The sequence below is a fragment of the Trachypithecus francoisi genome, unplaced genomic scaffold, assembly GCF_009764315.1.
Source record: "Trachypithecus francoisi isolate TF-2019V2 unplaced genomic scaffold, Tfra_2.0 Lachesis_group0, whole genome shotgun sequence".
Lineage (NCBI taxonomy): Eukaryota > Metazoa > Chordata > Mammalia > Primates > Cercopithecidae > Trachypithecus > Trachypithecus francoisi.
In genome coordinates this window covers 32,978,830-32,992,733 of record NW_022681453.1, presented here as the reverse complement: position 1 = coordinate 32,992,733, position 13,904 = coordinate 32,978,830, and the positions used below count along the sequence as shown (strand labels likewise).

At 38.0% G+C, this 13,904-nt stretch overlaps 1 protein-coding gene across 3 annotated transcripts in view; it reads left to right on the top strand.

Annotated features, from left to right (window-relative positions):
* Positions 1 to 13,904, top strand: part of ADAMTS9 (ADAM metallopeptidase with thrombospondin type 1 motif 9) — a 175,365-nt gene that overhangs the window by 66,233 nt on the left and 95,228 nt on the right. For all 3 annotated transcript variants that reach the window (XM_033210354.1, XM_033210353.1, XM_033210352.1), the window contains 6 exons: positions 491 to 657; positions 750 to 879; positions 1,834 to 1,960; positions 6,923 to 7,133; positions 7,638 to 7,802; positions 9,614 to 9,778. In XM_033210354.1, the coding sequence (XP_033066245.1) occupies positions 491 to 657; positions 750 to 879; positions 1,834 to 1,960; positions 6,923 to 7,133; positions 7,638 to 7,802; positions 9,614 to 9,778 (965 nt within the window). The remainder of the gene's footprint in view (positions 1 to 490; positions 658 to 749; positions 880 to 1,833; positions 1,961 to 6,922; positions 7,134 to 7,637; positions 7,803 to 9,613; positions 9,779 to 13,904) is intronic.

Genomic DNA, 13,904 nt, shown 5'->3' with positions numbered 1-13,904 from the left:
CCATGGATTTTCAAATTTCAACATCTGTCCAACAAAGAAGACTTAACAAAGATTCAACAGGCTTGACTAATTCTAATATATATAGATTTGTGTAGGAATCAATGTTATGAGTGTTCAGTTCACTAATACATATTTTCAAATCATAGCAACACTTTTGCTTCCATCTATAATTCTGTAACTGTGAGTCTAATATAACAAGCTCAAGATTTATTAGGACACCTAGGTTACATTTTATTTTTCACAGATACCACGAGGGAGTAGGTGCTTTTATGTCCACTTTAGAGATAAAGAAATGGAGATGGATGGAAAATGATTCCCAAGGCCACACAGCTGACAAGTGGCAAACTTAGGACTTGAAGCCATGCCTGTCTGGCTCAAAAGTCCCCATTCTGTGCACAGCGACTCTCTGCCTATCCAGATGTTACTTCATATTTCAAACAGCTAGTCATTGACAACAGATCAATGTATTATTCTCTTTCCTCACCTACAGCTTTATCAAGCAGTAAAGGTGAATTCTTGCTAAATGGAAACTTTGTTGTCACAATGGCCAAAAGGGAAATCCGCATTGGGAATGCTGTGGTAGAGTACAGTGGATCCGAGACTGCCGTAGAAAGAATTAACTCAACAGATCGCATTGAGCAAGAACTTTTGCTTCAGGTGAAAACTTGTCCATGAGCCCACCACCCTTGCCTTCTGCTTGGCATCACCAAGCCCACCCAATTCCTTTCTGTTTTGTCCACACATTCTAGGTTTTGTCAGTGGGAAAGTTATACAACCCCGATGTACGCTATTCTTTCAATATTCCAATTGAAGATAAACCTCAGCAGTTTTACTGGAACAGTCATGGGCCGTGGCAAGCATGCAGTAAACCCTGCCAAGGTATCTGCTTTGAATTTGAGTTCTGGGGATTTGAGAAGTTTTTTTATCTTTTTTTTTTTTTTTTTTTTTTTTTTTTTAATAACAGCCAAATACATGCAAACTGAAAACTCTTCTATTTGCATACATTCTCTAATCTCTTTTCTTTGAATGTGTCTGATTATTTTTGACTGGGATGTTGAACTTTTTAAGGGATTCAGGAAATTTTAGTTTCTTAATCCTAAGAAATTTTTGTACACATGTGTAAAACCAAGCAAAAATAACCTCTGCCATTGTAATTTTCCAGAGGCATGGTTTTAGTAGTCATAGCATATGTTATTTATTTTGTTTTCTTTTGTCTAAATGGGGAGTCAGCAAACCACAGCCAGTAGGTCAAATCCAGCCCACCGCCTACTTTTTTTTTCTTTTCTTTTCTTCTTTTTTTTTTTTTTTTTTTTTTTGAGATGGAGTCTTGCTCTGTCACCCAGGCTGGAGTGCAGTGGCATAATCTCAGCTCACTGCAACCTCCATCTCCCGGGTTCAAGCAATTCTCATGCCTCTGTCTCCCGAGTAGCTGGGATTACAGGTACATGCCACCATGCCTGGCTAATTTTTGTATTTTTACTAGAGAATGGGTTTCACCATGTTAGCCAGGCTATTCTTGAACACCTGACCTCAGATGATCCATCCACCTCAGCCTCCCAAAGTGCTGGGATTACAGGTGTGAGCCACTGCGCCCGGGCTACCTACTTTTACGAATAAAGTTTTATTGGAACACAACCATGCCAATTTTGTTTATGTATTGACTTTGGCTGCTTTTGCCCTGTAAGGTCAGGGTTGAATAGTGTAATGGAGATCATATACTCTGAAGATATTTACTATCTAGCTCTTTAGGGAAAATGCTTGCCAATCTGGGGTCTAAATAGTTTTTGGAATAGATTGTTTTCCCTGAATAATTTTTTTTCCCTCTCTGCTTAGGGGAACGGAAACGAAAACTTGTTTGCACCAGGGAATCTGATCAGCTTACTGTTTCTGATCAAAGATGTGATCGACTGCCCCAGCCTGGACCCATTACTGAACCCTGCGGCACAGACTGTGACCTGAGGTGGGCCACTGTTTTCTCAAGACCTTTATTACTGAATTGTGAGAGTCTTGCAGGAGGTCCCAGCAGGAGATGCAAAAGGAGGGGATGCTGGTCTTTAGTTCCCCTTTCTTGTGTTTCAGTGAAATAAGCCTTAACCAGTTCTCCATCCCTCTGGAACTGATTATCCAAGACATACATGTGCAGATTTCTTGTTCATCTAAGAATTAAAAATAGCTAATAGAGTATGGCACTTGCCAAAAAAAAATTCTCAGTTGATCCTCACAACTTGTTGGGTAGGTATTAGCATTATGATTGAGTCACATTGTATGTGAAAACTTGTTTTGAAAGCCAAAAGAAAAGGGGGAGAACCTCGTCCCTCGAAGTACCCATAATGACCTATATCTACCTAGAGTGTATACCTCCTAGTAGAAGAACTCCTACACACATGACAGTTGCAGTGCACTAAGGTAGCATCATGGAAGAAACAAGAAGAAAATGTATATACAGATGTCTGAGATATTCAAACAATTCTGCTTTTAAGAAAAGTGTAAAATCCAAGGCAGGAAATACTGGGTGGGTAGAGCATTCTGAAGCTTTTCTATTTGCCTGCAAGGTTGACAGCGTCATATTGAAATATTAAGTAGTCGGTGCTTGCATTGTGTAGTCTGCATGACAGTTAAATGCAGTTAAGGTGAGTTGCTGTTTTATCCTCCTTTTAAGAAGGGAAATTCAGTGGAGAGTAGTATGGGAATGTATTAAGGTCTCACAATTTGTAAGCCGAAAAGTAAATGCTTAAGCATTTTGAAGGTTCCACATTACAATGCCAAATCCAATCAAAGGGTATTGGCTGCCTGTAGTGCTTTAGTGCAGATTATAAGGCCTACTTGAGGCTCTGAGAAAACAGAGGAGTTCTGAGATTGACTACTAATGTCTGCCATGGGAGTGAGAGGAGCTATGGTATGAATGTCATATTTTTGCCAGTTCTGACTGAAGGCTCTGACTTCAAAGCCCAGGATCTGTCTAGCCTCTACCCAGTGTCACTGACTTTCTAGCTCATTGCCCTACTGAAATTGACTTGCCAAAATATATTGACAAAAGTCATTGTGAAAAAAACACAAGAAGACATTAAAAGGCAGAGATTTATACTAGGCAATATTCTTGTTGTAGATAGTGTCCATATAAACCCACTGTTTCAGCCAATTGAATTAAGTTAAAGTCTATTCAGGAAAAAATAATTAGTTAATTAACTGCTAAACTGAATTAATCACTAAAGTTTGGGGAAAAAATGAATTGTTGGATAGATTCCTTGAGGCATAACCTTAATCAATTGAGAATAGTGACATTTTCTGAGTAGCCTTATATCAAATTATCACTATATTCCCCAGTACTCTATAATGGTCATGGTAATAGAGTCAACCATTTACTAAGAACTATTTTTTAACAGTTATGTATTATCCTATTAATATTATTTTACTAACAGGATAGTTCTTATATTATCCCATTATCTATTATCCTGTTAATATAATTAATAGCCTACCAATTCTTCAAACATTACAATGTTATATATTATTATTATTACCATTTTACAAATAAGGAAAATAGAGGCTGAGAGTCATTAAGCAGATTGCCTAAGCTCACACAACTAGTTAGTGGAGTGACGGAAATCTAAATGTGGTCAGTCTGCACCTAGATCCTGTGCTTAAACCCTAGGAGAAAGTTGTTTTTGTTCTTAATTCAGTTATAATGATGAGTGGTACTCATGGATTCTATTCTGGGTAGCTTCACTTCCTTTGTGAAAAGAAATAATTCCCATGAGTTTTTTTGCCCCATCCCTGTTCCCTACCTTGCTTGGAGCCCCTTACCTGTTTTTTCTCCACTGATTGAATCAGAACGGGACTGGTTGAGTCTCTGATGATAACTGTAGATACAGCAGAACTCCTGCCTGCAGTGCTAAGCGTGCTCCTATGATCACAAAGATGGTGAATTTATACATAGCATTGTGAATAATTGAATGCGATCATAAAAATAAATAATTATTTAAGAACCCTCTTTTTAAGTTTACCCATAGAGCACCAATTTGAGGGTGGAGATAATGTTTGAGCTGTTATTTTGAAAAAATATTTTTCACTTTGAGCAGATTCCAAAGTGAGCCACTATTTAATTTGTGATGATGCTGGCTTATGTGATGTTCTCCAAAATTTCTCCTGCATTGGCAGCCTTTAGACATAAAATTTAAACAGTGCTTACAGAGCTAATACATTAAAAGGTACCCTTGAAACCATGAGTTTTTGTGTAAAATGATGCAAAAGATCTCAAATAGATTTCTGCTCATTGATTTATGTGGAGTTACCTGATACTTAAAACTTGGTTGGAGAATGAAACACCAAGGATAATGATAATAATAATAATAAATTATAACAGGAATAACTACTTTTCTTGAATGTCTGCCATATGTGTGAAATGCTACACATGCCTTGCCTCACTCAATCCCTCAAATATCCCAGTGAAATAGATTCTGTTTCCCTCTATTTCACAGATGAGCAAACTGAGGCTTAGTGAAGTTAAGTGACTCAACTAGGGTCACTTAATTGACACTCACATCCAGGTCTTTCTGATTCCATAGTTCATCCTCTGGATTTTTATTAAAAATAACGTTACAATACCTAGGTGTAAGCAGGGCTTCAGTTCTTTTTATTTCATATAGTAGGTATGCTAGCATACTAAGCTATTCTAAATTCTAAATTTCCCATTTGGAGAAAGTCACTATTTTTTTTAACACTTAGCTTTTATATATACTCTACTCAGACCAAACAAGGACAGCAGGTCAGATCATAGGCTCCAATGGTAATAATAGCACCTCTAATTAAAGAAAAGGCAAAGGGATTATGTCCAGGTCTTTTGGTAGATGTAAAGATCATAGGGTTAGGAATTTTAAAATGCAAAGAAAACCCAGGAGTTTAGGATTAGTTTCTAAGGCCTCCTTAGACAGGTGCTTGCTCATTCCTGAAATTAACCAGAAGATCATGCCTATTTGTCAGCATTCAGACACATATCTTACTGGCCTGTATAGATTGTTGGAAAATAACATTGTTCACTGAAAACTACACAGACACAAACCAAGCCTATAAATAAGATGTTCTATCTTGCATCTATCAAAGTGACAGTCAATATAACCTTGATGTATAGTAATTATTGTCAAGTAGCTGTGTCCAAAACTGAAAGACTGAAGAGAGGATTGTTACTGATTGGTCAAACTCTGAAATAGCTTTTCAAAAAGCATGGTTGTGGATCACTCATTTTGAAAGACAATCCATGGCACACCAGTATGTCTGAGAAGCCTTACCAAGAATCTCCTTCCCCATGTGGAGATTAATAATGCTGATCAACATTTTGAAGGCCTTGAGAAGTTCTATAATACATAAAATCTTTTGAATTCAGTAGTTCTTAAAATTATTTGATCCCACAACTGCCCCTGCAACAAAAACACACGGGGTTACACTTTTTGTTCTCAGTTTCTACTTATTAACAACACTTTGGAATATGGTTTTCTGAAATATAGCAATAAAATATAATTGTGTTTTATGTCCCTTGAAATGAACTAAATGAACACGAAACATTGAAGACTACCATCCAGGGAGAGCCTACGAAGCAGGGGGTAGCATTTTGAGAACTTTTCTAAGGCAGTGCTATGCCCTTTCCATAGACTCTTCAAGATTCTCTGCTCAGATTCTGGGGATGATGTTACTGTCAGGGGCACTTGAGCCACTCTGCCATGCTAAGCTGCTGGCGTGTTGTCTTGTGGAGGCAGGACACCTTCCTTCTCCATCCAGGATGGAAAATAACCTTTCCACAAGGAAATGGTGACGAAGGCAAAGAGAAGGTAGCCAAGAATCAAAGAGCAGATGAAAGTTCCAGATGCTTCTGTTGAATTGGGCCACATTTTTGCCACACTTCCTGAAGGAAGTGAGAGTTTGCCCCACTAGACTGTGACAGGATGAGATAAAGCATTGTTTTACAATTCTTTATTGAACATGTTCCGGGTTAGAACAAAATCCCCCAAATACAGTGTCACTCTATCGGAAAATCTCCATAGCCCACTTTACTTGCCAGATGGTCAACTCTGACCTACTTTTGGACATTCATGAGAAATTCCAAGATAAGCATGAGGCCAGAACTCTTTTTATTTCCCCTGAGTTCTACCCTGGACAGGTACACATGGAAGTAGTCTCAGGACATTGGTAACCAACAAACCACCCAATTTCTGAGCAGTAAAGAGTGAACAGTCAAGAGTGAAATCCAATGAAGAGTACAAAGAAATCACCCTTTTTGGATTTCTAAATCTAATCAACAAAATACATTTTAAGGTATTTTAAATACATTTATTTAGAATATACTATTTAATTTAAGAATATTATTTATTTTCTTTTTAAATTTAAGCACTGCTGATCATGTTCCTAGGGTATTAAAGAACCAGATGATTGGCCAGCACATACGGAATACCTATGTCCCCCCATAATCTCATTATAGGTGGTACAGATACAAAGGTGACAGAGATTTATAGATTCAAATCTAATTTTAAAGTGTAAAATTGAATTGTGTAAAATATAGTCCATGTCTTCAAGGAATTTAAGAGTGTTTATTTACAGATAATAATGTACACAGGTTTTAATACACTTGAATTTTTTTTTTTTTTCCTTTTGGTAGCTTGAATTTCAGATTGACAGTATCGGGGTAAAATCATCACAAAGATAACACCTCTGGCTGTCATTCTGTGACTTGTATGTACATTGGCCACCATGAAAAATATGTGGATATGTTGGTTTAAAATTAGATTTTAGTAACTGACTGTGGCTTTGGGCTTCATGGTATTCGAGTTAAGAAAGAAAAAAGAACTACTCAACTCTTCTATGAATACCAGTTGACTATAGATAAGGCATATATTTTTAACAGAAATGTTGGTTTTGCCCCATTATTTTTGCATAGGTGGCATGTGGCCAGCAGGAGTGAATGTAGTGCCCAGTGTGGTTTGGGTTACCGCACATTAGACATCTACTGTGCCAAATATAGCAGGCTGGATGGGAAGACCGAGAAGGTTAATGATGGTTTCTGCAGTAGTCATCCCAAACCAAGCAACCGTGAAAAATGCTCAGGGGAATGTAACACGGGTGGCTGGCGCTATTCTGCCTGGACTGAAGTAAGTTGGCTCTCACTCAAAGAGTCTTCTTGGATGCTGTCTGATTACTTGATGGTGGCTCCTTGCAGGTGTGTAAGCCCCATTTAGGCTGTGTGGAAGAGATGACCATGATTGATTTGTAATGCCTGACCCCATTCAAGCTTTCCAGAATAGAGTAGCATGATTGATTTGTAATATCTGACATGGGCATGACGTGTGGAAAATTGAAAGAAGTGGAACAACTCAACTGATTTATTTTGCATACTCTACAAGCCATTTCCAATTTTACTTTTGTATGTCAATGAGCTAATATTGACTTTAATTATAAACCTGGTAAGCAAACTGATAACATGAAAAGATCTCCACCAAAATAACAACTAGAGTTGGCCAGCTTGTGTGTTTGTTTCTTAAGAGCTGGAAGAGACAATATAGCCAAGATCTTGAGCATACTTTATAAGAAACTTAGCAACAGTTTTATTTATTTATTTATTTATTTATTTATTTATTTATTTATTGTCCCTGCAGTGTTCTAAAAGCTGTGACGGTGGGACCCAGAGGAGAAGGGCTATTTGTGTCAATACCCGAAATGATGTGCTGGATGACAGCAAATGCACACATCAAGAGAAAGTTACCTTTCAGAGGTGCAGTGAGTTCCCTTGTCCACAGTGGAAATCTGGAGACTGGTCAGAGGTAATATGGGAGAGCTGTTATTTCCCCTAGGTCATCTCTCATATTCTAGTTCTGGTGCTCTCTATCTGTTTAAGGCGAACCCTTGTGCACCTTTCTCCTACCTCTCCCTTTCTCCCTTGTCTCCCTTGAGAAAACAACTCCAGTTCTCTGCCTGCACCATGACTGTAGTACTGGATGTAACTAGTCTACCAGTGACCTCAGAGGCACTTTGGGCTTGGCTGGATCACTCACTGTGGTAGCTTCTGTTGTGATTTTGAAGTTCCAGTCCGTCACTTTCCCTCCTCTTTGAGCCCTAGCTAAGTCACTGAAAGGAAATCGTGGATTTATTAATCATAAAGCTATACTGGCTCACATCTGAAGTCAACATGAGGTTTCCTACTTCCTTGACTTTGAAATAAGAGAATTAGACCCCAGGGAGTGACCTCTCTGACTTACCCCATCCAACTGCAAGAAAAAAAAAAAAAACTCAGGGGGAAAAAAAAAAAAGAAATGGACCAGACTGAATATTCCAGATTTATGCCTTTTTCATCCTTTACTTTATGAAGCACAAGGCAAACCCTCCAGTGCTTAGCACAGATGGTCCCAGGACAACAAGAGAAAGAAGATGCAGCCTCTTTCTTGCTTTTGTGGTATAGTATTAGCACTCACTACTCACATAGCCCAGTGTTAACACAGCCCAAGGAGATTCTTACCAAGCAGGGACTCACTCCGCCTTCCTTAAAGGGAAGAAGGGAAATAAGAAATACAAAACAGAAGTTTCCTTTTTTATGGGCCGAATCAGGAATATGGGGAAAGGAAAAGTTTCCCTGCTACAGCTCTTACATCCATGCTCTTATCCCATCCTTATAAGTGCAGTATTAACTGTTTATTTTCACCCTCAAATAAATCTGAAAAGGATACTATTAATGCTCCTGAAATGGTAGTCAATTAACAGTGTATTTGATTAACAGTATCTGATTTCTGGACAAATAAACTGCAAACCTAGTGCTTTAGTTCTAGGCTAACAAATTACTTTTGCTTAAAAATCTCTACTACTTGGTTAAAAAAGAGAAAATAAGTAGTGGGTTTAAATTTTACTTAGATAGCTAACATCATAGTATAATTTCAAACTAAGTAACAAACCTTTGCAACAATATGTGATAAAATGCGGGTTAGGAGATAACTGTAAATTCACTATAATCCAAAGTTGCTGGGAAAGACTGGAAAGAAAATAATAAAATACTGATAATGGTTATCCTTGGGTAGTGAGATTTGGGATCATTATAATTTTTTCTTTTATGTTTTTCTATAGTTTTCAAATTTTCTACGATAAGTATGGATAAAATGATGATTATGTTTAACATTTATTAAATGAACATTGTGCCAAGAGCTTTACTTGGATTTGTTTCATTTAGTCTTCACAACCCTTTGTAGTAGACACTAATTCTCATTTTACAGATAAGAAAATTGAGGTTCAGAGAGATCTTGTGACCTGGTTATGTAAGTGATAAAACCTAGGTTGATCTGATTTATAATTCCCCACTCTTAACTCCTATGCTAGAAAATTATGTATGTTGGTTTTCAAATTTTATAGCATGGTGCTATGTTGAGTTTATTTTGTGCTTGAAACTGGCCCAGAGACTATAATTATAGAATGAATGAATAAATGAACGAAAAGGAAAAAAATGAGGCTTAGTATATTTACAAATTGCTATGGGAGAGGGATTGCTGTGGGAAAAGGACACACCTGTTCCTACTCATCAATAAATCACCCCAGAAACCACAACACATTGATCAGAAATGACCCTGACTGGCTCCGCTTTTCATTACAGTGCTTGGTCACCTGTGGAAAAGGGCGTAAGCACCGCCAGGTCTGGTGTCAGTTTGGTGAAGATCGATTAAATGATAGAATGTGTGACCCTGAGACCAAGCCAACATCTATGCAGACTTGTCAGCAGCCGGAATGTGCATCCTGGCAGGCGGGTCCCTGGGGACAGGTATTTCGAATGATAAGATTCTTAACTACTACATTCTTTCCTTCTTATCTGAAGAGGGCTTGTAAAGGAGCATTCCAGTGGTGGAGATTTAACCGGTGCGCCGGGTGGCATGCAGGACACCACCATGGCACTGGATCAAGCACATGTAACTCTGCAACCATTTTGCCCCCCTTCCAAGGATTGCTGCCTGCCCTCCTGGAGCTGATTACCCCTTTTACAGACCCGCATGCCTATCTTTGCCCTTTAGCTTGAGCACACGAGTGTTTGAACAAATTCACAACAGATTTCATGTCTAGCTGATGTTATCTTCTAGCGTGCCTCTGTGGGTCTGTTACAGAAGGTGATCCAGCACCAGAGTCTCTGGCAGGAAGGTCTGGAATGAGATTTGGAAAAGATATTTTGGCTCCCAACGTCACAATTACAAAGCTCACCTCTCATAAATAAACCAGACTCTTCAAACATAATTAATTAGATCAAAGGTTGCAAAACCCTTATGCTTGGAAATAATCTTCTCCGAGTCCTCTGGTCTGTAGGTTCCGCAGTCTTAACTTGAGCTATTCTTAAAGGAGAGAGTGAAAGTCTCCCTTGCACTTGCATCTGAGAAGCCACTACTCTCGGTATTAAGTCCTTCCTAATATAGAAGCAGAAGCGTTCAGGGTACTATTTAAGTAGCACTCTGAGTTCCCATTAGAAGTAGAACAGCTGTCTGCTGTCACTTAGTAATCTGTTGAAGAATGACCCTCTCTTCACCCTGACCAGCCACAGCCACTTCAGTCTTTTAGCCTCTATCTTCATTTCCAAATATGCATGCAACAAGTGGAAGCAGCTTTATTATGGCACCCTTACAATTTCTCTCACTGATATGGACACTCTTCTGAATCTTCCCCATTTCATAGCATCCACAGTCCAAATAACCAATCATATCTGAATTAATAGGGAGAGTTCACTTATACTTCTAATCTCATCTTTTTCTCTATATCTGTATAACTTTTAGGGAGTAATAAGAGGAGGAGAACACAGCTTAGGGTCACTGTCAAGATCTGAATATAACATCTATTAGAATTGACATGCGTATTTTTTGTCTGTCTCCACACCAGGCCATTCCTAGCACAGCTTATAATCAGAGACCCTTTTTTTCCTTTAACTGAACATGCAGTTCAGGGGAACAGATTTTTGAAGATGTTATTTAAGAGTCATAAATATTCATAAGAGAAATTTTGCAAAATGTAGTTCAGCAAAAAGAAGAAAACCAAACCCAGTCCTACCTCTACACTGAAGAAATTCGTTGTTGGTACCATGTTTATGACTTTCTTCTAATATTTTTTAAATTAATATTATGGCTATATTCTGACAATTGTTTGTTTTAATGGAAGTGAAACTCACATAATACAAAATGAACCATTTTAAAGTGAACAAATCAGTGGCATTTAGTATATTCTTAATGTTTTGCAAGTACCACCTTTATCTGTTTACAAAACTTCATCACCCCAAAAGGAAACCCTGTATATGTTAAGCCAGGGGTCCCCAACTCCTGGGTCATGGGCCATGAGCGGTGGCCTGTAAGGAACCAGGCTGCATAGCAACAGATGAGGGTGGATAAGCATTACTGCCTGAGCTCCACCTCCTGTCAGGTCAGCGGCAGCATTGGATTCTCATAGGAGTGCAAACCCTATTGTGAACTGTACACATGTGGATCTAGGTTGTGCACTCCTTATGAGAATCTAATGTCTGATGATCTGAGGTGGAACAGTTTCATCCTGAAACCACCCCCACCCACCCCATCTGTGGAAAGTGTCTTCCATGAAACTGGTCCTGGTGCCAAAAAGGTTGGGGACCACTGAATTAAGCAGTCATTCCCCACCCCATTCTTCCCTCAGTCCCTGGCAACCACCAATCTGCATTGTCTTTATGGATTTACCTTTTCTGGACATTTCATAGAAATGGAATCATGGAATTTGTGGCCTTTTGTGTCTAACTTCTTTCACATACTGTAATGTTTTCTAGATTCATCTATATTGTAGCATGTATCAGTACTAGGCCGAAGAATATTCCATTGTATGGATATACCAACATTTGTTTATCCATTTATCCCTCAATGGACATTTGGGTTGTTTCTACCTTTGGCTATTGTGACTAGTGCTGCTATGAATATTTATTTCAGGCATTTTTTTCAGTACCTAATTTCACTTCTTTTGGATGTGTATCTAGGATTGGAGTTGCTGAATCATATAGTAATTCTGAGTTTAACTTTTTTTTTTTTTTTTGAGACAGCATCTCACTCTGTTGCCCAGACTGGAGTGCAGTGGCGCAATCTTGGCTCACGGCAACCTCTGCCTCCTAGGTTCAAGCGATTCTCCTGCCTCAGCCTCCCGAGTAGCTGGGATTACAGGTGCATGTCACCACGCCCAGCTAATTTTTTGTATCTTTAGTAGAGATGGGGTTTCACCATGTTAGCCAAGGTGGTCTCAATCTCCTGACCTCATGATCTGCCCACCTTAGCCTCCCAAAGTGCTGGAATTACAGGCCTAAGCCACTGCGCCCAGCTCTCGGTTTAACTTTTTAACTACCAAATGATGTTCTACAGCAACTGCATAATTTTTCATTTTTATTATAATATACAAGGGTTCCGTTTTCTCCACATCCTCGCCAAAATTGTTATTTTCCCTTTTTAAAATTCCAAGTAAGATAAATTTATCTTACCATGGTTTTGATTTGTATTTCCCTAATAACAAAAAATACTGAGCATCTTTCCATGTGCTTGTTGGTCATTTGAATATATCTTTCTTGGAGAAGTGTCTATTCAAGTTCTTTGCCAATTTTTTAAAAAATATGAATTGTGTTAATAGCAAAATAAACTCATCATATAATTTATCTTAACCATTTTAAATGTATAGTTCAGTAATATTCCTTTTCTCATTTTTTGATCTATTTGTTTTTCTTGTTGAGTTGTAAATTCTAGATGTCAATTCCTTATCAGATATATGATTTGCAAGTATTGCTCCTATCCCCTGTGTTGCCTTTTTACTTTGTTGATAGTGTCCTTTAATGCACAAGGTTTTAAATTATGATGTAGTCCAATTTGTCTATTTTCTGTTGCCCTTGTTTATGATGTCAAACAGAGACGTCATTGCTGAATCCAATGTCATGAAGCCTTTCTGCCATTTTTTTAAAAAGAGTTTTCTAGTTTTAGCTCTTATGTTTAGGCCACTGATCCATTTTGGGTTAATTATTGTATATAGAGTGAGGCAAGATTCCAACATCATGCTTTTGCATGTAGGCATCCAGTTGTCTCAGCACCACTTGCTGAAGAGACTGTTTTCTCTCCATTGAGTGGGCTTGGCACTCTTGTTGAAAGTCACTTGGCCATACATATATGGGTTTATTTCTAGACTTTGAATTTTATGTCAGTAGTCTATTCTTATGCCAGTAGACTGTTTTGATCACTATAGTACATTTTGAAATTGTGAAGTATGAGTCCCCCAGCTTTGTTCTTTTTCAATATCGTTTTGGCTGTTTGGGGTCTCTTGTCATTCCATCTAAATTTGAGAATCCACTTTTTCATTTCTGCAAAAACGTTATTAGGATTTTGATTGGAATTTCACTGAATCTGTGGATTAATTTGGGGAATATTGTCACCTTAGCAATATTGAATCTTTTAATCCATAGACATGTAATATCTTTTTATTTATTTAGGTCTTCTTTAATTTCTCGAGCAAAGTTTTATAGTTTTTAGCATAGAAAGCCTTTTACCTCCTTGTTTAAACTTGTTCCTAGGTATTTCATTCTTTTGGATGTTGCTGTAAATGGAATTTATTTTTTTATTTCCCTTTGGGATTGTTCAGTGCCGATGTATAGAAACACAATGGGCTTTTGTTTATCTTGTATCCTTCAATGTTGCTAAATTTGTTTATTGGCTCTAATAATAGTTTTAATGGATTCTTGGGATTCCAATGTACAGTATGATGACATCTGCAAATAAAATTAGTTGTACTTCTTCCTTCCCACTTTCTTTGCATGTCTTTTGTTAATATTTATTTTTCTTTCCTAATTTATCTGGCTAGAACTTCCAGTACAATGATGAACAGCAGTGTTGAAAGTGGGCATCCTTGTCACGTTTCTGATCTTG